The sequence below is a fragment of the Dendrobates tinctorius genome, unplaced genomic scaffold (assembly GCF_039654945.1).
Source record: "Dendrobates tinctorius isolate UK_male_01 unplaced genomic scaffold, ASM3965494v1 ptg000150l, whole genome shotgun sequence".
Lineage (NCBI taxonomy): Eukaryota > Metazoa > Chordata > Amphibia > Anura > Dendrobatidae > Dendrobates > Dendrobates tinctorius.
Genome location: NW_027361817.1, coordinates 191,369 through 217,932, shown reverse-complemented (window position 1 = coordinate 217,932; position 26,564 = coordinate 191,369). Strand labels below are relative to the sequence as shown.

At 41.7% G+C, this 26,564-nt stretch overlaps 1 protein-coding gene across 1 annotated transcript in view; it reads right to left on the bottom strand.

Moving 5' to 3' along the window:
• RHBDF1 (rhomboid 5 homolog 1) overlaps positions 1-26,564 on the bottom strand; it is a 189,960-nt gene that overhangs the window by 67,513 nt on the left and 95,883 nt on the right. The window contains exon 9 of the mRNA XM_073546636.1: positions 4,849-4,923. Coding sequence (XP_073402737.1) covers positions 4,849-4,923 — 75 coding nt within the window. The remainder of the gene's footprint in view (positions 1-4,848; positions 4,924-26,564) is intronic.

Here is a 26,564-nt window from a genome sequence, read left to right as displayed (position 1 = left end):
TCGGGTGAGTCATAGGAAAATAACAGATGAGATAAGCTGCATCTGAACATGGGACAAAGTACGGTAATCCATTTTAATGCTGTTTGTAAAATATCCTCATAAAAAGTGTCTGAAGGCACAGTCACACTTCTGTTTAGGGAGATATTTAGAATTCTCTTTTTGCTATGGTGTAGCAGGAACTAGCTACTAGTGTAAGAGCACTTACATGGTCTGTGTGTTATGGTCTAATTGCCAAAGATTCATCCGGTAAAGGGAATCTATAATCCTATTTTTGCTGGCATGTGACCGTACACACTGACTCTAATCAATGCTTACAGTATCAGACTGAGTAAGGACATACCCTATCAATGGTAATAATGCCGAATTGGAAAATTATTCTTAAGCTTTGAAGGGGAATATTAGAAGAAAAGCACAAAGCAAAAATACAAGAAAATATGCTGTGTTTACAAGTTTACTAAAATAGAGGATAGAAAGACAGACAGGTCCTAAGAGGGATGAATATGAACTAAAGACATAAGACCAAGACTTATGAACATTTACAGTTCATATTTTGGTGAACGGCACATAGCTGGAAGCGTGGGTACTTCATAAAGTTACATACAGTCGCAGTGTTATTATTCTATATAAAGAGACTGTACTATAATTGCACATTCTAATTGCATATGTGCCGCCTATTTTCATAGGTATAACATGACTGATTGTCCTGCTCCTACTGATGGCACAAAGAACAGTCACAGTCATTTCATAATGTAAACTATGAACGGTTTAAGTATACTAGGTTGCATGAAACCAGCTTAATATAGAAAGTATTAATATATTGATCTCAAACAATGAAAAGAACTTATTATAGAGTCTTCTGCATACAATAAGGGATGTCAGATTTAGACAGCATGCTTATAGAGCAAATGGTTCTCTCTGCATCCAAATTCATTCAAGTTGGCAGAGTCCTAAATATTTCTACCGAGAAACATAGTTGTCGTTTCTTGTAACAAAACATTTAAATTAATTCCTTAATTGCAAATATTTCAGGGAATGTCTTCATGCCAATAATAAATAAAAAACAAAAAAGATCATTTCAGGACACCGTGAACCTAACACAATCATTCTCATATGTTAATTGTTCCAAATCCTTAAAAGGATAGTCCACTACTCATGTATTACTTCTAGTTTACAATGTGGAATATAGAATTTAAAAAAGATAGCCTGGGTAGTGGACAAACCATTAAATAAAAATTAGATTATTCTCATTTTCAGCTATGCAGTGATGTTTGGAGAAACATATTACCAGCACTTTAGCCCCAGGATTTCTCAAGGTATTAAATAACATTGGGCACTAATGGCTTTAACTTATGGTATATAACAAAAGGGACAGATCCCAAGTTTATTTTTGAACTTAGCCTATCACCTCCAAAAATGTTATTTGCCTGCAGATAGAGCCGGTTTTACACGTCAGTGATAGTTGTTTCACTTACCGGAGACACTGACACACGTACACCCATTCGAATGAATGGGTCTATGTATATGTCAGTGTGTTTTCACGGACCGTGTGTCCATGTGCAAAACATGCTGACATGCCCGTTTTTGAGCGACAGCAAGGGTCATACGGACCCATACAAGTCAATAGGTCCGTGTAAACACGTACCGCACACGGATTGCATCCGTGTGCCGTCCGTGTGCGTTTTAAAAGTCATAGGGTTAACATTGAAACAAATTGTTTCAATACATGGACAGCACACGGATCACACACAGAAGGTACACATGGATAGCACACAGATTCCACAAGGATGTCACAAATGGACAGTACTGTTTTTCCGGTACCGGAAATATCAGGACATGTGAAACTGGCCTAATGTAGTAATCTGAGTAATCTGCATCTAAATAGCATTTATGTCATGCCTAGCTGCCTTACTGGAGCAGCAGCTACAGGGAGAAAATGAAGTTATATCCTCCTTGCAGTTGCTCACTTCCTGTCATCGGGCGGTGAGGGGAGCTGTTATAGTCATTACTCACTATACAGTGGGCACTGTAGTCACACCAAGACACACAGGCTCTGCAGCGTGTGTGTGTGGATCAGACTTTCAATTTATTTACCTGCAGATTACCACTATATCTGCAGGTGTGTGTATATCATTTTTTGAGATGACAGGTTCCCTTTAAAGAGATTTTATGAGATCAAAGGGTGGCCAACTGTTGGACCTCAGCAATTATATGTAATCTGCAATAATTTTCCTATAGTGCCACCTCTATCCATGTAACATGTAGACATATCACACCCTCAAGAACGATAAACACTCTTTATTGCTAATATCCACTAATAGATGGCCTTAGCAATAAAGTGTGTGGCAGGGGCAAATATATCTGTGAAACCAGGGGCCCAAGTGGTAAGGGGGCCCACTCTCCACCTCAAAAGCAGCAAAAAGCTTCTGAAAGACACATTATTGGACTCCATGGCGCCTATATACTGTTCTTGTACAGTGGCCATCTTTGGTCTGTGTTCACCCCTGGTGTGTGGCTACATACCATATTTTGCGGACTATAAGACGCACTTTTTCCCAAAAATGTTTACAACTACTGTGGCAAAAGCAGGAGTGGGGCGATTCTGCGGCGGTCCGACACTGCAGGGCGATAATCACACTCCCTTTCCCAGGCTAGTGCAGCAGATTCGGTGGTGCTCTGCGAGGGCTGCACCGGAATCTTGTGAAAGCCCAGAGGCCCCGCAAATCCATTGCTGCAATGAGGTGGCCCCCGGGAAAATGGCCGCCGCATGCTCAGTTTGAGATCTCGGCAACGAAATCTCATCTCCCGAGATTTCGGGATGAGATCTCAATCTGAGCATATGCCGGCTCCGGTGGCCATTTTCCCTGAGGCACAATGGATGTGTGGGGCCTCTGGGCTTTTACAAGATGCCGGCACAGCCACCGCACCGCCGAACCTAGTGCACCAGCCTGGAATGGGAGTCATATCGCCGTACCACCGAACACCCCCTGTGACCACGCTCCCTGTAAGCTGAATTCGGACTGTAAGACGGACCCCCATTTGACACATTAATTTTTTTCCCTAATAATAATCTTTATTTTTATATAGCGCTAACATATTCTGCAGCGCTTTAAAGTTTGCACACATTTTCATCACTGTCCCCGTTGGGGCTCACAATCTAAATTCCCTATCAGTATGTCTTTGGAGTGTAGGAGGAAACCCACGCAAACACGGGGAGAACATACAAACTCCTTGCAGATGTTGTCCTTGGTGGGATTCGAACCCAGGGCCACCGTGCTGCCCATTTGTGCTGCATCTTATGGTCCGATGCGTCTTATAGTCCGAAAAATACAGTAATATGACACTACTAACACTGCAAAGTTTATTTAATATGTAACATATTCAACGTCAATCTGTTTATGCATTTTAGGAGGAAAAACAGTGGAACATAAGGCATTTTAAAATTCTCCAGAATTGTTATTCTATTGAATAGCGCAAATATTTAGTAAAAGTGACATATCAGAAGAGTTGACAGTTCATCTTTAAAATCAGGGCTCCACAAAAAAAATATCACAGCCAATCACTGCACAAGCAAGCTACAGTGGAATCAGTGGAATGCAGTGCAATATCTCACCGAATATAAGTCTTTAGGGGAAGCATGACACTGCAAGTGGAAATGGGATGACAAGCATTTGCAATTTTTGCCAATCAAAAGAGATTTCTATCCTCATATGGTCAAAATTTACAATGTACATTACGTATGCAAGTTTATGTTTTGATCATTTTATGTGCTATATCTTATGAAGAAAATGTTCACTTTGCAGCTGTGAAAGTATGAACCTCCAGCAGCTTGTGACACATGCTAAATTATGCAGTTTAATCAATGCAATGTTTACTATGTCTGCCATATGTAATATTTATGAAGTAGAACGTTCATATTCAGAAGACAGGCATGGTTTGCATAAAAAGTCACCTTCTCTACACAATCTCTAAAGCTCTCTAGGTCAAACAGAAAGGTGAAAGATAAAGTAACTCCACAAATTTTAGCATTTTTTTTTCAATTTATCCATTAAAATAAACTAAAAATGTTGAAATATTGTAGCTTTACTGCTGACCACAGATTGCACGGGATGATATCCAGTCCCACCGAATGTACGGCTACAAAAGTCACATGTACGAGATAAAACATATAAAGTTTAAAAGGGGTGATCTGAAATCCAAATCAATTTTGATCCTGTCAGATTACCCGGTGTGATGTCACTTGTGGGTGCACCGCTAGTCTCTGCACGTCGGGTATTCTGACAACATGCTCTGTTACCGGCGCGTTACTACTGTTCTGAGCCAGCAACAGAGAGCTCGCTGTCATTATGCCCATCGCACAGTGCTCTGCGCTCAGGGACTAGCCCAACCCCTGAAATAAATATCACTGTTGACACTGTTTCAGGGAGGTGCGGGGACTGCAGCCTCTGCCCCCTAATGACCTTCGCTTGAGTACCCCAGAATGGACTGGGATTCTCCAACAAAGCGTGATCAAAAAGGAAGTAGAAGAAAAAACAAAAAAACAGAAAAGCTGTTAGAGTAGATAGGGAATTTTTTATTTCCAGTGTATTGGAAAATAATTTAGATTATGACTTCACATAGATAGGGATTTAGAAAAAAAAATAATCTGGATTTCAGACCACCCCTTTAAGGTAGGTAGGGAGGCATTTCAGGGCACTGGCCATCTTCTAACTGAAGGTTACATGCTGCATTTTCTGGCAGATGATAACAAAGGCAGAAGTATCAACTATAATAATTTCCACAGCAGACAGCAGTGAATGCTCCACTTTGGGAGGGTATTGCCTTGAAAAAAAATAATAATCTGTGACTTACTGAATTTGGTCCAATCCAAAAGTTTTCTTGTTGAACATATCTGACATTTTCGTAAACTCCTTTATTTCTCAGAACCTACAGATTGAAATATTGTAAATTATCATTGAGGCATTTTTCAAATATTTATAAAAAAAAAATACATATTCTTCGTCCTAAGAAAAATATAGTTATAGGAAACCAAGTATGCTCAACCGCCAGCGCATTGAGACATAGTCCTGGCTTCCAGCTCAGAGAATGATAATCATATTAGATAGCAAAACAAATCAAACTGATGTACCCGCTATTGAAAATACAGAGTCCTTTACTGGCGCAAGTGCTTTTGAATGAATTAGATGACTGAGTATCCACCATATATACTGGTGGTGCACTCGGCGTCACATATAATCAAATAGCATACAGTTTACCTTGCTTTATCCCACTTCCCTGAAGAACTGGAAAGCTTCAACTGTACTTACTGCTGCACTCTACATTACATACCACTAGAGAATAATTCATTAAATATTGTTATTAAAATGATTAAAAATCTCTTAAAAAGTTTGTCTCCACATGACAACCCCCGTCCCTATTCTATTACAGCATATGTATGACTTCCTTTATGAGCCAGAGCGGAGAGCCGCTAGCAAATAACATCTTCAGCAGACTTTGGGAATCCATAAAACATTAATCCCCAATTATCTCAATAACCACAATGTAATATTACATTTTCCCACTAGTAGATCCTGCAGTGTACATTTCTGATTCACCTAGGCTTACTTCAGCAAAATAAGCTGTTTGCCATTGGTCTCTAGATTTGTGGCCTGATCTGTGGAGGTCCCATGTGAGAGGACATGCTGAGCTTTCTAACAAGTCTTTCATCTCACATCAGAGCTTGATTCCCATCCACAACATTTGAGGTACAGGAGGCAATAAAAAGGATACTTATATGTAAACATTTCATAGATATCCTTGTGTAAGCCACAAGCCTATCATTCTGGTTAGTACAGGATGTGCTTCTTAGCAGTATCAGCCATCTGGTGGCTAACTCTTTGCTTTATTTATAAATATGTCTTCAATGTGTCCAATTTAAGGAAACATTTGACATATCCACTCTGGCCCACAATGTCACGGTGTGACTCAATCCCAACGGGTGGCCGGTCAATGGACGGCGCAACTCACACACAAAGGAATGGAAAAAGCGAAAGGAAGGCCCTAGAGACAGGGAATGAGGGATGGTCACCATCTGAGCTCAGCCTGAGCCTGTCCCTGCACTCCCCTGACACCCTATGCAGGTCCTTCCCCCTGTCGCCATCAGGAACCTAATCCCTAGTGTCACCTGTCACTGCACTGGCCGGCAAGGAGCCCTAGCCTTTGCCACTGCATATAGTACACACAGGGGAAAGTGACAAACAACAAAAGGGACTAGGAGAAAAAAAAACAAAACACCAGACTTCGCTTATATGCACCGCTGCAAAGCTCCAAACCACAGATATCAACAGCAACAGGACTCTTAACACCAAACATGGCAGGCACCAGAGAGCTGATTCTGCTAAGCTGGTCTCCAGAAAGGACCTATATAACCAACAGTCAGCTGATGCATCAGCATCTTATGGGGGCAGCATATGGGGGCATATTCTATTGGGCAGCATATGGGGGCATAATATATGCAGCATCTTATGTGGGAAGCATATGGGGGCATATTCTATGGAGCAGCATATGGGGGCATAGTCTATGGAGCGGCATATGGGGCATATTCTATGGAGCAGCATATGGGGCATATTCTATGGAGCAGCATATGGGGGCATAATCTATAGAGCGGCATATGAGGGCATAATCTATGGAGCATCATAAGGGGCATAATCTATGGCGCATCTTATTGGGGCATAATCTATGGAGCATCTTATGGGGGCATAATCTATGGAGCATCTTATGGGGGCTTAATCTATGGAGCATCTTATGGGGGCATAATCTATGGAGCATCTTATGAGGGCATAATCTATGGAGCATTTTATGGGGCCATAACCTTTATGGGGCAGCATATGGGGCATATTATTCTATGGAGCACCTTAAGGGGGCATTATTAACCTTTGTGCAGCATTATATGGGGTGTATTTTGTATGGAGCATTTTATGGGGCCCATCATGAACTGTATGGAGCACTATATGGGGCTCCTGATTCAATATGGATATTCAAAAACATTTAACCTACTGATGTCTCAATTAATTTTACTTTTATTGGTATCTATTTTTAGTTTCGAAATTTGCCAGTAGCTGCTGCATTTTCCACCCTAGGCTTATACGCGAGTCAATAAGTTTTCCCAGATTTTTGTGGCAAAATTAGGGGGGTCGGCTTATACCCGAGTATATACAGTATATATATTGTGCAATGAGTGGAGACGAAATCTAATGTCAATTATTTCTACTGTATCTAACTATTTTTGTGAGATTTTTTTTATTTTATATGGGGTACTTTACCAATTGATAAAAGGATGTCCTGTAATGGACAACGCCTATAAGAAGGGATTATCTCAGAATCTATTATTTTTTTAACTCCCTGAAGTCTAATACCTCCTCTCTAAAGTTACCGAACCAAGCCTTCAAATGCTCATGGGGTAATTCCTTACAATAATACAGGAGCCAGAAATAAAGTGTATCTCTCTACTCAGTATGAGGTCATCGGTCCTTTAGTGCTGACCATATGACAACTGTAAGCTACATTTCACACAGCCACTCTGCTCTTCCCAAGGTCTCCTTCAACTGCTCTGATCTTCTAGTGGACAGTGTTGACAAGAGGAGGTGTGGTACTGTGTGTAGTTCTGAATATTACAGTGGGGAAAATAAGTATTTGATACATTGATGATTTTGCAAGTTTTGAAATGGACAGGTATATAATTTTTATCATAGGTATACTTCAACTGTGAGAGACAGAATCTAAAAATAAAAACAGAAAATCAGATTGCATGATTTTTAAATAATTAAATTGCATTTTTGATCATCTACCAACCAGCAAGAATTCTGGCTCTCACAGACCTGTTAGTATTTCTTATTTCTTAAGAAGCCCTCCTACTCTGAACTCATTACCTGTATTAATTGCACCGGTTTGAACTCATTACCAGTATAAAAGACACCCGTTCACACACTCAATCAATCACACTCCAACCTCTCCACCATGGCCAAGACCAAAGAGCTTTGGTCTTGTCTAAGGACACCGGGGACAAAATTGTAGACCAGCACAAGGCTGGGATGGGCTCCAGGACAATAGGCAAGAAGGTTGGTGAGAAGATAATATGTTGGCACAATTATTTGAAAATGGAAGAAACACAAGATGACTGTCAATCTTCCTTGGAATGGGGCTCCATGCAAGATCTCGCCTCTTTGGGCAAGGATGATTCTGAGAAATACACAGGAGGACCTGGTCAAGAACCTGAAGAGAGATAGAACCACACTCTCAAACATTACTGCTAGTAACACACTACGCAGTCATTGGCTAAAATCCTGCAAGGCACACAAGGTCATCCTGCTCACACCAGCATATTTCCAGACCCATTTAAAGTTCTCCAATGACCATCTGAATGATACAGATGAGGCATGGGACATGGTCATGTAGTCAGATAAGACCAAAATAGAACTTTTTGGTATCAACTGCATTCACCATGTTGGGAGGAATAAGGATGAGTACAACGCAAGAACATAGTCTCAACTGTTATACATGGTGCCATAATCATCATACTTTGGGGGTGCTTCTTCTGTAAAGGGGACAGGACGACTGCACCGTATTAAAGGGAGGATGGATGGGGTCACATATTACGAGATTTTGGCTAACAATCTCCTTCCGTCAATAAGAGCATTGAAGATGGGTCATGGCTGGGTCTTCCAGCCTGACAATGACCTGAAACACACCGTCACGGCAACTAAGGAGTAGCTCCGTAAGAAGCATTTCAAGGTCCTGGACTGGCCTAGCTAGTCTCCAGACCTGAACCCAATAGAAAATCTTTAGAGGGAGTTAAAACTCAATGTTGCACAGTGACAGCTCCGAAACCTGAAAGATCTGAAGAAGATTTTTATGAAGCAGTGGGCCAAAATCCCTACTGCAGTGTGTGCAAGCTTGGTCAAGAACTACAGGAAATGTCTGACCTCTGTAATTTCAAACAAATGTTTCTGTACCAACAAATAGTTGGTACTATGTTTTCGATTAGATCAAATACTTATTTTATGCAATAAAATGCAAATGAATTATACACTGCTCAAAAAATAAAGACAACACTTAAACGACAGAATACAACTCCAAGTAAATCAAACTTCTGTGAAATCAAACTGTCCACTTAGGAAGCAACACTGATTGACAATCATTTCACATGCTGTTGTGTAAATGGAATAGACAACAGATGGAAATTATTGGCAATTATAAAGACACACTCAATAAAGGAGTGGTTCTGCAGGTGGGAACCACAGACCACATCTCAGTACCAATGCTTTCTGGCTGATGTTTTGGTCACTTTTGAATGTTGGTTGAGCTTTCACACTCGTGGTAGCATGAGACGGACTCTACAACCCACACAAGTGGCTCAGGTAGTGCAGCTCATTCAGGATGGCACATCAATGCGAGCCGTGTCCAAGAAGGTTTGCTGTGTCTGTCAGCGTAGTGTCCAGAGGCTGGAGGCGCTAACAGGAGCCAGGCCAATACACCAGGAGACGTGGAGGGGGAAGGAGGGCAACAACCCAGTAGCAGGACCGCTACCTCAGCCTTTGTGCAAGGAGGAACAGGAGGAGCACTGCCAGAGCCCTTCCAAATTACCTCCAGCAGGCCACAAATGTGCATGTGACTGCACAAATGGTTAGAAACCGACTCCGTGAGGATTGTCTGAGGGCCCCACGTCCACAGATGGGGGTTGTACTCACAGCCCAACACCATGCAGGACGCTTGGCATTTGCCACAGAACACCACAATTGGCAAATTCGCCACTGGCACCCTGTGCTCTTCACAGATGAAAGCAGGCTCACACTGAGCAAATGTGACAGATGTGACAGAGTCTGGAGATGCCGTGGAGAGCGATCTGCTGCCTGCAACATCCTTCAGCATGACCGATTTGCCAGTGGGTCAGTAATGGTGTTGGGTGGCATTTCTTTGGAGGACCGCACAGCCCTCCATGTGCTCGTCGCCAGAGGTAGCCTGACTGCCATTAGGTACTGAGATGAGATTCTCAGACCCCTTGTGAGACTATATGCTGGTGCAGTTGGCCCTGGGTTCCTCATAATTCAGGACAATGCCAGACCTCATGTGGCTGGATTGTGTCAGCAGTTCCTGCAAGATGAAGGCATTGAAGCTATGGACTAGCCCGTTCCTTTCCCCAGACCTGAATCCAATTGAGCACATCTGGGACATCATGTCTCGCTCCATCCACCAACATCACGTTGCACCACAGACTGTCCAGGAGTTGGCGGATGCTTTAGTCCAGGTCAGGGAGAGATCCCTCATGACTAGTGTTGAGCATTCCGATACCGCAAGTATCGGGTATCGGCCGATACTTGCTGTATCGGAATTCCGATACCGACATCCGATATTTTTTCAATATCGGGCATCGGAATCGGAAGTTCAAAGTTGATTGACAGCCGAAATGACGTCATCATGATGCGCGGTGTGTGCGCATCATGATGCGCCGTCATTTCGGGCCTTCCGGGGGTCTCTGCCGGGGGGCTGTGTGGACTGCCCGGGGTCTGTACCGGCCTGCCGGGGGGCTGTGCCGGCCTGCCGGTGGTCTGTGCACCCTGTGGGGGTCTGTACCGGCCTGCCGGGGGGCTGTGCTGATGTCCGGGGGTCTGTGCAGGCATCGTCCGATGGGACTACAAGTCCCATCTGGCGATGCCTGCTACCATGACAGTGATTGACACATTAGCCAATGATGGGACAGTAGTAGTCCCATCATCCGACTAATGTGTTAAATGTTTAAAAAAAAAAAAAAATACTACATACATACTACATGCATGCTACATACATACTAAATGTACATACATACCACATATATACTACATGCATGCTACATACATACTACATGCTACATACATACCACATATATACTACATGCATGCTACATTCATTTTACATGCTACATACATACTACATATATACTACATGCATGCTACATACATACTACATACATACTACATGCATGCTACATACATACTACATGCTACATACATACTACATACATACTACATGCATGCTACATACATACTACATGCTACATACATACCACATATATACTACATACATACCACATATATACTACATACATACCACATATATACTACGTGCATGCTACATACATACTACATGCTACATACATACTACATATATACTACATGCATGCTACATACATACTACATGCTACATACATACTACATACATGCTACATGCATGCTACATACATACTACATACATACTACATACCATATATATACTACATACATACTACATACCATATATATACTACATACATACTACATACCATATATATACTACATACATACTACATGCATGCTACATACATACTACATGCATGCTACATACATACTACATGCATGCTACATACATACTACATGCATGCTACATACATACTACATGCATGCTACATACATACTACATGCTACATACATACTACATGCTACATACATACTACATGCTACATACATACTACATGCTACATACATACTACATGCTACATACATACTACATACATACCACATATATACTACATGCTACATACATACTACATACTACATGCATGCTACATACATACTACATACTACATACATACTACATGCATGCTACATACATACTACATACTACATACATACTACATGCATGCTACATACATACTACATGCTGCATACATACTACATATATACTACATGCATGCTACATACATACTACATGCTACATACCACATATATACTACATGCTACATACATACTACATGCTACATACATAACACATATATACTACATGCTACATACATACTACATACATACTACATGCATGCTACACACTACATACTACATACATACTGCATGCTACATACATGCTACATGCTACATACATACTACATGCATACTACATGCATGCTACATACATACCACATATATACTACATGCATGCTACATATATGCTACATGCTACATACATACTACATACATGCTACATACATACTACATGTTACATACATACCACATATATACTACGTACATGCTACATACATACTACATGCTACATACATACCACATATATATTACATACATACTACATACATGCTACATACATACTACATGCATGCTACATACAATACATTCATACAATACATACATAGACATACAGTACATATAACAGAGTAACATACTTACCAATACTTGTCACATTGTTCCCCGAAGCCATTGTCGTCTACGGAATAAATATTAACATAACAAACCACAAAAATACTCACCCATGATCCGAAGCAGTCCACGAGTGTGTCCCACGACGATCTTGGGTAGAGAACTGCAGCATCAGCTGATGCTGCCGCTCTCTACAGGCTGCAGGAACCAATGACGGAAGGTAGGTATCCTTCCGCACTGTATTCCTCCGCCACTTAAAAAAAAAAAAATCCCTAGTCTCACTTTATGGTAAAAGCTGTGTGGGAAATTCCCACACAGCTTTTACCATAAAGTGAGACTAGGGACTTTTTTTTTTTTTTAAGTGGCGGAGGAATACAGTGCGGAAGGATACCTACCTTCCGTCATTGGATTCCTGCAGCCCGTAGAGAGCGGCAGCATCAGCTGATGCTGCAGTTCTCTACCCAAGATCGTCGTGGGACACACTCGTGGACTGCTTCGGATCATGGGTGAGTATTTTTGTGGTTTGTTATGTTAATATTTATTCCGTAGACGACAATGGCTTCGGGGAACAATGTGACAAGTATTGGTAAGTATGTTACTCTATGTTATATGTACTGTATGTCTATGTATGTATTGTATGAATGTATTGTATGTAGCATGCATGTAGTATGTATGTAGCATGCATGTAGTATGTATGTAGCATGTAGTATGTATGTAGCATGCATGTAGTATATATGTAGTATATATGTAGCATGTAGTATGTATGTAGTATGTATGTAGTATGTAGTATGTATGTAGCATGCATGTAGTATATAGGTAGTATGTATGTAGTATGTATGTAGCATGTAGTATGTATGTAGCATGCATGCAGTATGTATGTAGCATGCATGTAGTATGTATGTAGTATGTATGTAGCATGTAGTATGTATGTAGCATGCATGTAGTATATATGTAGTATGTATGTAGTATGTATTTAGTATATATGTAGCATGTAGTATGTATGTAGCATGCATGTAGTATGTATGTAGTATGTAGTATGTATGTAGCATGTAGTATGTAGCATGTATGTAGCATGCATGTAATATATATGTAGTATGTATGTAGTATGTATGTAGCATGTAGTATGTATGTAGCATGCATGCAGTATGTATGTAGCATGCATGCAGTATGTATGTAGCATGCATGCAGTATGTATGTAGTATGTATGTAGCATGTAGTATGTATGTAGCATGCATGTAGTATGTATGTAGCATGCATGTAGTATGTATGTAGCATGCATGTAGTATGTATGTAGTATGTATGTAGCATGTAGTATGTATGTAGCATGCATGTAGTATGTATGTAGCATGCATGCAGTATGTATGTAGCATGCATGTAGTATATATGTAGTATGTACGTAGCATGTAGTATGTATGTAGCATGTAGCATGTATGTAGCATGCATGTAGTATATATGTAGTATGTATGTAGTATGTATGTAGCATGTATGTAGCATGCATGTAGTATATATGTAGTATGTATGTAGTATGTATGTAGCATGTAGTATGTATGTAGCATGCATGTAGTATATATGTACTATGTATGCAGCATGTAGTATGTATGTAGCATGCATGTAGTATGTATGTATGTAGTAATTTTTTTTTTTTTTTTACATTTAACACATTAGCCGGATGATGGGACTACTACTGTCCCATCATTGGCTAATGTGTCAATCACTGTCATGGTAGCAGGCATCGCCCGATGGGACTTGTAGTCCCATCGGACGATGCCTGCACAGACCCCCGGACATCAGCACAGCCCCCCGGCAGGCCGGTACAGACCCCCACAGGGTGCACAGACCCCGGGCAGTCCGCACAGCCCACCGGCAGGCCGGCACAGACCCCCGGCAGGCCGGCAGAGACCCCCGGCAGGCCCGTACAGACCCCCGAGAGGCTGTACAAGGGCAGGAAAGGGTTTTTCCAATTCCGATACCGGAAGTCTCATAGACTTGAATGGGACTTCCGGTATCGGCATCGGCGATACCGATACTTTTTTTAAAGATCGGCCGATCCATTCCGATCCGATATTTTGAAGTATCGGACGGTATCGCTCAACTCTACTCATGACAACATCCGCCGACTCATCAGGCGCATGCCCAGGTGTCGTAGGGAGGTCAAACAGGCACGTGGAGGCCACACACACTACTGAGCATTATTTCCTTGTCTTGAGGCATTTCTACTGAAGTTGGATCCCCCTGTAATTTGATTTTCCACTTTGATATGGAGTATCCTTCCAAATCCAGACCTCCATGGGAAATTAATTTTGATTTACATTGATCATTTTTATGTTTTCTTGTTCTCAACGCATTCCACTATGAAATGAATAAAGATTTGCAGCTGTAATATTTCATTCAGTAATATCTACGATGTGATATCTTAGTGTTCCCTATATTTTTTTGAGCAGTGTATAAAAATCATACAATGTGATTTTCTGTATTTTTTTAAGATTCTGTCTCTTAAAATTGAAGTGTACCTACAGACCTCTCCATTCTTTGTAGGTGGGAAAATTTGCAAAACCGGCAGTGTATCAAATACTTATTTTTCCCAATGTATTTCAATAAATGTAACTCTTGTCTGTCCCCACCACTAGAGTTGAGCGACTTTGGTCGGATCGGGTTTCATGAAACAAAATTTGAGTCGAATGAAACTGGTCCGACTAGGGCAAAAAAAAGTCGGAGTTTTGTCCGAAACCCGACCCCAATGCAAGTCAATGGGGAATAAAAGTCGGCATTGAGTGGATGAATGTCATCCGCTCAATGCCGACTTTTATTACCCATTGACTTGCTTTGGGGTCGGGTTTCGGACGAAACTCCGACTTTTTTTTGCCCTAGTCGGACCAGTTTCATTCGACTCAAATTTTGATTCATGAAACCCGATCAAAGTCGCTCAACTCTACCCACCACCCTGCACAAAGGTTTCTAGTTCTTCATCCACCAATTCTTTGTGTTTTAGGTACATTCCCTCTATGTGTTCTCTCTTGGCTTCAAAATCAGTCTGTGTTACCACAGCAACCAATTGCAGCACAGATGTCATTTTACTTGACCCGTTTAAAATATGAAAGTTGAGCTCTGATTGGTTGCTGTTGACAGTTTCTATTTCTGACAACAAAAAGGCCCATTTTAATTTATATTGTATGTAAGTGGACTCCATAAATATATATGGAAAAGTCATGTTTTAATTGGAAAAACTCTTGGTGGTTTGATGGCCCATACTTTTTCACTTGCTCTGCTTTGACCATCACACAATCAAGCAGCCCTGCTGAGAGGAGGATTGCAGTTGCACCTTTGACAGCAGCAGGCGCACAGTGCTCCGCCCTGTTCAGTAAGAATGGGAGGATCAAGCATGAACTATTACTCTGCACAGTAAGTAGAGGATGCCCACTATAAAAGAACAGTTGCTATCCACGGAGCATGTGTAACGTTCCATGAAGGAAGTACAGGAAGTATCCATGGACAACCAGGTGGGCAAAAATCTTCTGACGTGTTGAATGTCAGGGGGTGATACATTATGAGCAGTGAGCACTTTTGGAAAATGATTGCATTTGACAACTGGATTTATTTTAGTATTTTAAGTCCCAGAGCTACGATTGATAATGTGGAAATAATGTCCCTCAAAATTGGACACATTAAAAACATATTAACAGCAGGAACCAAATCTTTTCAGCAAGGAAAATCCAAGAGGAAAAAATGTTCTCCGCATGGGCCAAAATCAACAGTATTTAAACCTGGATAACACTATGTAAAATTAACTTTAACATCAATCTTATCTTATGACTTATTGGCAGACGTAAAAAGAAACATGACAATTTTCCACATAAAATCTGCTTAACAACCCTAGCTAAGTTTATTGCAATAGCTATTGAGCAATTAAAAGTAGCAAACAAATTATATGATACAGTACATCTGCAGGACAAGATAATAAAAATAATAATAATAAATTTTATTTCTATAATAATAAATTTTATTTCTATAGCGCCGACATATTCCGCAGCACTTTACATTTCAGAGGGGATTTGTACAGACAATAGACATTACAGCATAACAATAATCACATAGATTATAACAATACCAAGAGGAATGAGGGCCCTGCTCGCAAGCTTACAGTCTATGAGGAAAGAGGTAGACACGAAAGGTGGGTGGTAACAGTTGCCCTGATTGTATGGACCACCATAATGTTAAGTGTGTAACAGTACAGACACAGAGGGCTAATGGATGCATAAAGCATGTGGGAACATGATGCAGGGAACCTGGTTATGGTAAAACTTTTGGCTGTGCCACACAGGGATAGATTAGGTTAATGTGTTGAGGCGATAGGCCAGTCTGAATAAATGCGTTTTCAGGGCACGCTTAAAATTGTGGGGATTGGGGACTAATCGTATTGACCTGGGAAGTGCATTCCAAAGAATTGGCGCAGCACGTGTAAAGTCTTGGAGACGGGAGTGGGAGGTTCTGATTATTGAGGATGCTAACCTCAGGTCATCAGCAGAACGGAGGACGCGGGTAGGGTGGTATACTGAAACAAGGGAGGAGATGTAGGGTGGTGCTGAGCCATGGAGGGCTTTGTGGGTGAGGGTAATAAGTTTATACTGAATTCTGGAGTGGATGGGTAGCCAGTGTAATGACTGGCACAAGGTAGATACCCAACCTGAGCCCAATAATAGAAAACCAATCTTCAGACTACATAAGAAGAATTCTCATTGTCTTTGTCTCGCTCAGTAAATAATATAACATATAGGAATACTTGCTGGCTTAGAAATAAAGCAGAGGGTTAGCCTCCAGCTGGATGACAGTGCTAAGAATCACATCCTGATGTGGTAACTATAGCTATGTCATTTGATGGTTGAGTTGCAAGTCTCTCCATGAAGTACCATACATATAAATATCTTCATATTTCCTTCCTTCCGTACTTCATTGAAAGGCGAATTCATCATTACATGTATATTGTTCCACAAGTGTTTATTTACTCTCAGTGCTCTTTACTTTAGGTGTGCACTACTAAATAACATTTAAAGGATATGTACTCCTTTGGGGAGCATCCATTTCAGCCACCTTTTGGCTTTTACATACTCTTTGTTTTCCTGCACATTTCTAGTTTGAGTAAGTTAAAGTTATCCACTACTTGGACAAAATAATGCGATAGAAAAATAAAACTTATACTCATTTCTCATGCTGGCATCGTTTCAGCGGTGTCAGTACTTGCTCTCTCCTGCGCTCTCGTGTGATGTTGTGACACGTGACCCTGTCACCCAATCGGCCCTAACCCCACTTCCTGTCAAATGGAGCAAAAGGAGAGGAAGTTAGAGATCAGCTACAGCCATGACTTTCTCTTTATGTTCGATTTATCCGAAGGCAGAGACAGTGACGCCTGTGCTGATTGGGCATAGAGGTTACGTGTCACAACACCACATGAATGCCCTAGGGAGAGCAAGTGCCGACACCATGGGAACGGCGCTAGCATGGGAGAAGAGTATAAGTTTATTATTTTATGAAGGCCAAACATTTTGATCAAGAAAGGGTTGTCCTAGTAGTGGACAACCCCTTTAAGACAGGTTTTTCAAACCCCTTTTGAAAGCCCCTAGAAAGGAGAAACCATCATTAACAAATAAAACCACTTCATTTTCTGCTTATTAAAATAATATGACCTGTATAAAAACACAGGAGAAAGTACATGGAATTACGCCTTTCAAGCTCTTTCAGTCCTTAAGTCATAGTATCAAGTGAGAAAGAGGTAACATGGAACTTAAATGTAATTAATGCACTGTTAAATTAGCATAAACACCCTGGGGTTAAGGGGGTAATCGAATCCATTATATGTCTGCATACGCCAAGTGTGAACAACAGAGAGAAACAGAATCCAAAGTTATAATGTTAATGGCAATACAACAGGAGTCTGCAAATTGTTGGAATCAATGCTATTTTTTTCTCTCCCTTTTCTCCTCCTCCTCTTTCTTTTCTATTTTTTTTACCAATAGTTAAGGACAAATTCCTGTTATTCAAGCCTCTGGGACAGCGTGTTTGACAAATAAATATCCAATACGCTTCACTATTGAGGAGTTTGCTCCGCATATCAATTCTTCTAGTGAGCCTGAGCATTTGTTCTATTACTTGAATTTTTAGGGAAGAAGTATCTGAAGCATGCCCATTAGAAAAATGTAGGGAGAGTGCGGATATCTTTTACTCAGTCTTTACAATATCTGACAGTTGTCGTCTTATCCGTGTTTTTAGCGTACATGAAGTGCAACCGACATATCGTAATCGACAACTTGTGGCTAAATAAATAACGTTGTGTACTGCAATTAATATAACATTTCATTTGACATGTTTATTGCTTATACTAGAAAAATAGGATCGAGAAACCGCCAATACGTCACATCATTTACAGTGGGATGAACCACTTTTGTAACACCTTATGTGAGGAAGACATACTGAGCTAGATTGCAAATTTTGTTGACATAGGCTGGGAGATAAATGGTGCGTCAAATTGAGTGTATCCACCTACTATTTTGATGGCTCTGTCTAGCATTCTCTTGGATAGTAGTAGCTATGCTATTTTTAACGTATTCTGAAGAGGGATAACACTTGATTAGAAACAGCTCTCCCACAGGAATACCTTGGATGACATGTAACGGATGGCCTGATTGTGCATGTAAAACTGTGTTGTCCAAAGTGGGTTTGAGAAAAACCGCTGTATGTACTGATCTGGAAGCCCTTAGTGTGCCAAATAAAGTCAAATAAAAGCATACTTACAGTTAGGTCCATATATATTTGGACAGAGACAACATTTTTCTAATTTTGGTTCTAGACATTACCACAATGAATTTTAAACAAAACAATTCAGATGCAGTTGAAGTTCAGACTTTCAGCTTTCATTTGAGGGTATCCACATTAAAATTGGATGAAGGGTTTAGGAGTTTCAGCTCCTTAACATGTGCCACCCTGTTTTTAACCCCTTAATCCTATATGACGTACTATCCCGTCCATGTGCCCTGGGACTTAATTCCCAGGGACAGGATAGTACGTAATAGCGATCACCGGCGCCCACGTGGTGAGCGCCGCTGATCGCGGCCGGGTGTCAGCTGATTATCACAGCTGACACCCGGCACAATGTGACAGGGGCGGTCACGGACCGCCCCCGACACGTTAAAACCTTGCACACCGCGATCAAACATGATCGTGGTGTACCGGGGGTTAAAGAGAAGCACAGCAGGGAGGGGGCTCCCTCCGTGCTTCCCTGAGCCCCCTATGGCAGTGCAATGTGCAGCGCTGCTGCGGGGGGGCTCCTTCCCTGCAGGCCCCTGAATCCAAGATGGCGACGGGGACCTTCGGGGGCCTGCAGGGAGCCGGCTTCCTCGGTGCCTGCAAAGCGCAGGTAAGGAGGAAACCTTCAAACTGCCTGTGACAGATTGCTGATCTGTCACAGTGATCTGTGATGTGACAGAGCTAGGGCTGAGATTAGGGTTAGGGGTGTGTTGGGGTTAGAGTTGTAGTTATAATTGGGGGGTTTCCACTGCTTGGGCACATCAGGTGCTCTCCAAATGCAACATGGCGTCTGATCACAATTCCAGCCAATTCTGAGTTGAAAAAGTCAAATGGTGGTCCTTCCCTTCCAAGCTCTGCCATGCGCCCAAACAGTGTTTTACCCCCACATATGGGGTATCAGCCTACTCAGGACAAATTGCAAAACAACTTTTGGGGTCCAATTTCTCCTGTTACCCATAGGAAAATAAAAAATTGGGGGCAAAAATATTATTTTTGTGGAAAAAAATGATTTTTTTATTTTCACGCCCAGGCGTTATAAACTTCTGTGAAGCACTTGGGGGTTCAAAGTGCTCACCACACATCTAGATAAGTTCCTTAGGGGGTCTAGTTTCCAAAATGGGGTCATTTGTGGGGGGATTCCACTGTTTAGGTACATTAGGGGCTCTCCAAAGGCAACATGACACCCGAGGACCATTCCATCAAAGTCTGCATTCCAAAACGTCACTACTTCCTTTCCGAGCCCCGTGTGCCCATACAGTAGTTTTCTCCCACATATGGGGTGTCAGCGTACTCAGGACAAATTGGACAACAACTTTTGGGGTCCAATTTCTCCTGGTACCCTTGGGAAAATAAAAAAAATGGGGACTAAAAGATCATGTTTGTGGAAAAAATACGATATTTTTATTTTCACGCCCGGGCGTTATAAACTTCTGTGAAGCACTGGAGGGGTCAAAGTGCTCACCACACATCTAGATAAGTTCCTTGGGGGGGGGGTCTAGTTTCCAAAATGGTGTCATTTGTGGGGGGTTTCCACTCTTTTGGTACATCAGGGGTTTTCCAATCGCGACATGGTGTCCGATCTCAATTCCAGCCAAAAACATCAAATGGCGCTGCTTCCCTTCCGAGCTCTGCCATGCGCCCAAGTAGTGGTTTACCCCCACAAGTGGGTTATCAGTGTACTCAGGACAAATTGCACAATAACTTTTAGGGTCCTGTTACCCTTGGAAAAATAAATGGGGGTGAAAAGATCATTTTTGTGGAAAAAATATGATTTTTTAATTGTACGTTATATACTTCTGTGAAGCCCTTGAGGGTTCAAAGTTCTCACCACATATCTAGATAAGTTCCGTGGGGGGTCTAGTTTCCAAAATGGGGTCACTTGTGGGGGGTTTCCACTGTTTAGGTACATCAGGGGCTCTCCAAACGTGACATGGCGTCCGATCTGAATTCCAGCGAATTTTGCATTGAAAAAGTCAAACAGCGCTCCTTCCCTTCTGAGCTCTGCCATGCGCCGAAACAGTGGTTCCCCCCCACATATCAGGTATCAGCGTACTCAGGACAAATTGCACAATAAATTTTGCAGTCCAATTTCTCCTGTTACACTTGGTAAATTAAAAAAAAATTGAACCTGAAGTATTTTTTTTGTGAAAAAAAGTTAAATGTTAATTTTTTTTTTAAATATTCAAAAAATTCCTGTGACGCACCTAAAGGGTTAATAAACTTCTTGAATGTGGTTTTGAGCACCTTAAGGGGTGCAGTTTTTAGAATGGTGTCACTTTTGGGTATTTTCTATCATATAGACCCCTCAAAGTGGCTTCAAATGTGATGTGGTCCGTAAAAATAAAATGGTGTTGCAAAAATGAGAAATCGCTGGTCAACTTTTAACCCTAATAACTTCCTAAGAAAAAAAAATTTTGGTTCCAAAATTGTGCTGATGTAAAGTAAACATGTGGGAAATGTTACTTATCAAGTTTTTTGTGTGCTGTATCTTTGTGATTTAAGGGCATAGAAATTCAAAGTTGGAAAATTGCGAAATTTTCGCCAAATTTCCGTTTTTTTCACAAATAAACGCAAGTTATTTGAATGAAATGTTACCACTAGCACGAAGTACAATAAGTCACGAGAAAACAATGTCAGAATCACCGGGATCCATGGAAGCGTTTCAGAGTTATTACCTCATAAAGGGACAGTAGTCAGAATTGTAAAAATTGGCCCGGTCATGAACGTGCAAACCACCCTTGGGGCTTAAGGGGTTAAAGGGACCAAAAGAAATTGGACAGATTAATTAATTGTAAATAAAATGTTCATTTCTAGTACTTGGTTGAAAACCCTTTGTTGGCAATGACTACCTGAAGTCTTGAACTCATGGACATCACCAGACGATGTGTTTCCTCCTTTTTGATGCTCTGCCAGGCCTTCACTGCTGTGGTTTTCAGTTGCTGTTTGTGGGCCTTTTTGTCTGTGGGCCTTTCTGTCTGAAGTTTAATCTTTAACAAGTGAAATGCATGCTCAATTGGGTTGAGATCAGGTGACTTACTTGGCCATTCAAGAATATTCCACTTCTTTGCTTTATTAAACTCCTGGGTTGCTTTGGCTTTATGTTTTGGGTCATTGTCCATCTGTAGTATGAAACGACGACCAATCAGTTTGGCTGCATTTGGCTGGATCTGAGCACACAGTATGGCTCTGAATACCTCAGAATTCATTCAGCTGCTTCTGTCCCGTGTCACATCATCAATAGACACTAGCAACCCAGTGCCACTGACAGCCATGCATGCCCTAGCCATCACACTGCCTCCGCTGTGTTTTACAGATGATGTGGTATGCTTTGAATCATGAGCTGTACCACGCCTTCGCCATAAGTCTATTTCCATCATTCTGGCAGAGGTTGATCTTGGTTTCATCTGTCCAAAGAATGTTCTTCCAGAACTGTGCTGGCTTTTTTAGATTTTTTTTTTAGCAAAGCCCAGTCTTGCTTTTTGATTCTTGATGCTTATGAGTAACTTGCACCGTGCAGTGAACCCTCTGTATTTACTTTCATGCAATCTTCTCTTTATGGTAGATTTGGATATTGATACGCCTACCTCCTGGAGAGTGTTGTTCACTTGGTTGGCTGTTGGCAAGGGGTTTATCTTCACCATGGAGATTATTCTGCGATCATCCACCACTGTTGTCTTCCGTGGGCGCCCAGGTCTTTTTGCATTGATGAGTTCACCAGTGCTTTCTTTCTCAGGATCTACCAAACTGTAGATTTTGCCACTCCTAATGTTGTAGCAATTTCTCGGATGGGTTTTTTCTGTTTTTGCAGCTTAAGGATGGCTTGTTTCACCTGCATGGAGAGCTCCTTTGACCGCATTTTTCCTTCACAGCAAAAACCTTCCAAATGCAAGCACCACACCTCAAATCAACTCCAGGTCTTTTATCTGCTTAATTGAGAATGACATAACGAAGGGATTGCCCACACCTGTCCATGAAATAGCCTTGGAGTCAATTGTCCAATTACTTTTGGCCCCTTTAAAAACAGGGTGGCACATGTTAAGGAGCTGAAACTCCTAAACCAGGGGTACTCAAACTTTTTAAACAGGGGGCCAGTTCACGGTCCTTCAGACCATTGGAGGGCCGGAATATAGTTTTTAAAAAAACTATGAACAAATTCCTATGGCCTGCCCTATGCACACTGCACATATCTTATTCAGAAGAAAAAAGAAACAAAACCGGAACAAATACAATTTTTAAAATGAAGAACAAGTGTTAAATCAACAAACTTACCAATATTTCAATGGGAACTGTGGGCCTGCTTCTGGCTAATGAGATGGTCAATGTCCGGTTCCATATTTGTCACTGCTAGTCGTAACAAGTGATGCAAGTGTTCATCAGTTAGTCTAGATCTGGTAGGAGATTTCAGGTGTTTCATTCTGGAAAAAGTCTGTTCACAGACATAAGTTCTACCAAAGATGGTTGCCATTTTGAGTGCATGCTTCCTGAGATAAGGATATGTCTCAGAGGGGAGAGATGCATAGAAATTAGGAAGGCTGCTTGACTTGAATGCGTCTTTCAGAGAGTCACAATTCTGTAGTTCAGCCAGTTCCATTTGGTAAACTGTATCCACATTTTCAATGTCAATAGAAAATGGGTTACGGAAAAGCTGTATGTCCTGTCCATGGAGATGAAGCTCTTTAAATCTAAATTCGAACTGCTTTAGTAAGATTTCCAGTGAATCCACACATGTTTTGTTTGGGAATGCAACCAGTGGTTTTTCCGCTAACAAATTTTGAGTTGTGGGGAGATGGCAGAAATTTTCCTCCTTCACTTGTTTGATGAGGAGGCCTAATTTTACTTCAAATGCTTTCACATGTGATTGCATATCACAGAGGAGCTTCCCCTTTCCTTGAAGTTGCACATTGAAACTGTTAAGTAACTCTGTAACATCTGTCAGAAAGGCAAGGTGCCATTTCCATTCTGCATCATTGAGCTCTGGTATTTCTTTGTTTTTTGAAAGCAGAAATTCTGTAATCTGTGGAAGCAAGTGATAGAAACGTTTCAAAACTCTCCCTCGACTCAGCCAACGGACTTCTGTGTGGTACAGAACATCTTCATAGCCAACATTTAGCTCAGACAGAAATTCCTGAAATTGTCTGTGGTTTAATGCATTAGCTCTAATGAAGTTAACACAAGATACCACAATTTTCATAACAGAGTCCCACTTCAGTGATTTACAACATAGCGCCTGTTGGTGGATTAAGCAGTGTATGGCTATTGGATGAAAATGGTTATGCTTGTCCATCTCTTGGTTAATGCGAGCAATTACTCCTTTCTTAGACCCCACCATGCTAGGAGCACCATCAGTTGTCACACTGGCTAGTTTAGCCCAGTCCAGCTCCAAACCATTCACAGTTTGGCAAACCTTTTCATAGATATTCTCTCCTGTAGTTGTTCCTTTGATGCTTTGCAGTGCAGCAAGCTCTTCTGGGACTTCAAAATAATCATTCGTCCCACGAATAAAAATTAGAAGTTGTGCAGAATCACGAATATCATTACTTTCGTCGAGTGCTAAGGAAAAATAGGAAATTTTTTTGCGGAGTTTTGCAAATGCTGATGCAAATTGTCTCCCATTTCTTCAATCCTTCGTGTAATTGTAGGTCCTGAAAGACTCACTGTACTAAATAAATCGACCTTCTCTGGACACATCTCTTTGGCTACAGAAAGAAGGCATTCTTTAACAAATTCTCCCTCCACGAATGGTCTGCCAGTGCACGCTATTAGCTTGGCAACTTGAAAACTTGCTCGCAGTGATGAAATATTTAGCTGCTTCTGCTTCACAAACGTATTTTGCTGAGTTGTCAATGTATTTTTTAGTTTTAATATTTTATCTTTTCTCACTTCTCCGACCAAACAATCATATTTATCTTTATGTTGAGTTTGATAGTGTCGACGCAAATTGTATTCTTTGCACACAGACACTATATTCTGGCATATCAAACAGACAGCTCTTTCCTTGTACTGCATGAAAAAGTAATCATAAGTCCACTGTTCTTTGAATATTCTACACTCCGAGTCAATTTTTCTCTTTCTCGATGTCATTGTTTCCTAGAGATTCAAAATCGCTATTAGTAAAATACCAATATATATACAGCTCTACAAAAACTACACCAGAAATAAAATTGCACACACAGAGACATACAGACTGCACTGCCCATCATTGCAATGTCATCAGTGCCTATCAATGCAGCCTTGCCAGTCCCCAATAGACAGGTAAATGTCCCCAATAGGCAGCATAATCCCCCATAGGCAGCATAGTAGTCCCTAATAGGCAGCATAATCCCCCATAGGCAGCATAGTAGTCCCCCATAGGCAGCATAATCCCCCATAAGCAGCATAGTAGTCCCCCATAGGCAAGGCAGCAAAGTAGTCCCCCATAGGCAGCATAATCCCCCATAAGCAGCATAGTAGTCCCCCATAGGCAGCATAATCCCCCATAGGCAGCATAGTAGTCCCTAATAGGCAGCATAATCCCCCATAAGCAGCATAGTAGTCCCCCATAGGCAGCATAGTAGTCCCCCATAGGCAGCATAATCCCCCATAGGCAGCATAGTAGTCCCCCATAGGCAGCATAATCCCCCATAAGCAGCATAGTAGTCCCCCATAGGCAGCATAGTAGTCCCCAATAGGCAGCACGGGTCCCCAATAGGCAGGAAAATGTCCCCACTGGCAGAAAAATGTCCCCAATAGGTAGCACAGGTCCCCACTAGGCAGAACAATGTCCCCACTAGGCAGGGAAATATCCCCAATAGGTAGCACAGATACGCACTAGGCAGAACAATGTCCCCACTAGGCAGAAAAATATCCCCAATAGGTAGCACAGGTCCCCATTAGGCAGGAAAATGTCCCCATTAGGCAGGAAAATGTCCCCAATAGGTAGCACAGGTCCCCATTAGGCAGGAAAATGTCCCCATTAGGCAGGAAAATGTCCCCAATAGGTAGCACAGGTCCCCATTAGGCAGGAAAATGTCCCCAATAGGTAGCACAGGTCCCCATTAGGCAGAACAATGTCCCCACTAGGCAGAAAAATGTCCCCAATAGGTAGCACAGGTCCCCATTAGGCAGGAAAATGTCCCCGTTAGGCAGGAAAACATCCCCAATAGGTAGCACAGGTCCCTATTAGGCAGGAAAATGTCCCCAATAGGTAGCACAGGTCCCCATTAGGCAGGAAAATGTCCCCAATAGGTAGCACAGGTCCCCATTAGGCAGGAAAATGTCCCCATTAGGCAGGAAAATATCCCCAATAGGTAGCACAGGTCCCCATTAGGCAGGAAAATGTCCCCATTAGGCAGGAAAATGTCCCCAATAGGTAGCACAGGTCCCCATTAGGCAGGAAAATGTCCCCAATAGGTAGCACAGGTCCCCATTAGGCAGGAAAATGTCCCCATTAGGCAGGAAAATATCCCCAATAGGTAGCACAGGTCCCCATTAGGCAGGAAAATGTCCCCATTAGGCAGGAAAATGTCCCAATAGGTAGCACAGGTCCCCATTAGGCAGGAAAATGTCCCCATTAGGCAGGAAAATGTCCCCAATAGGTAG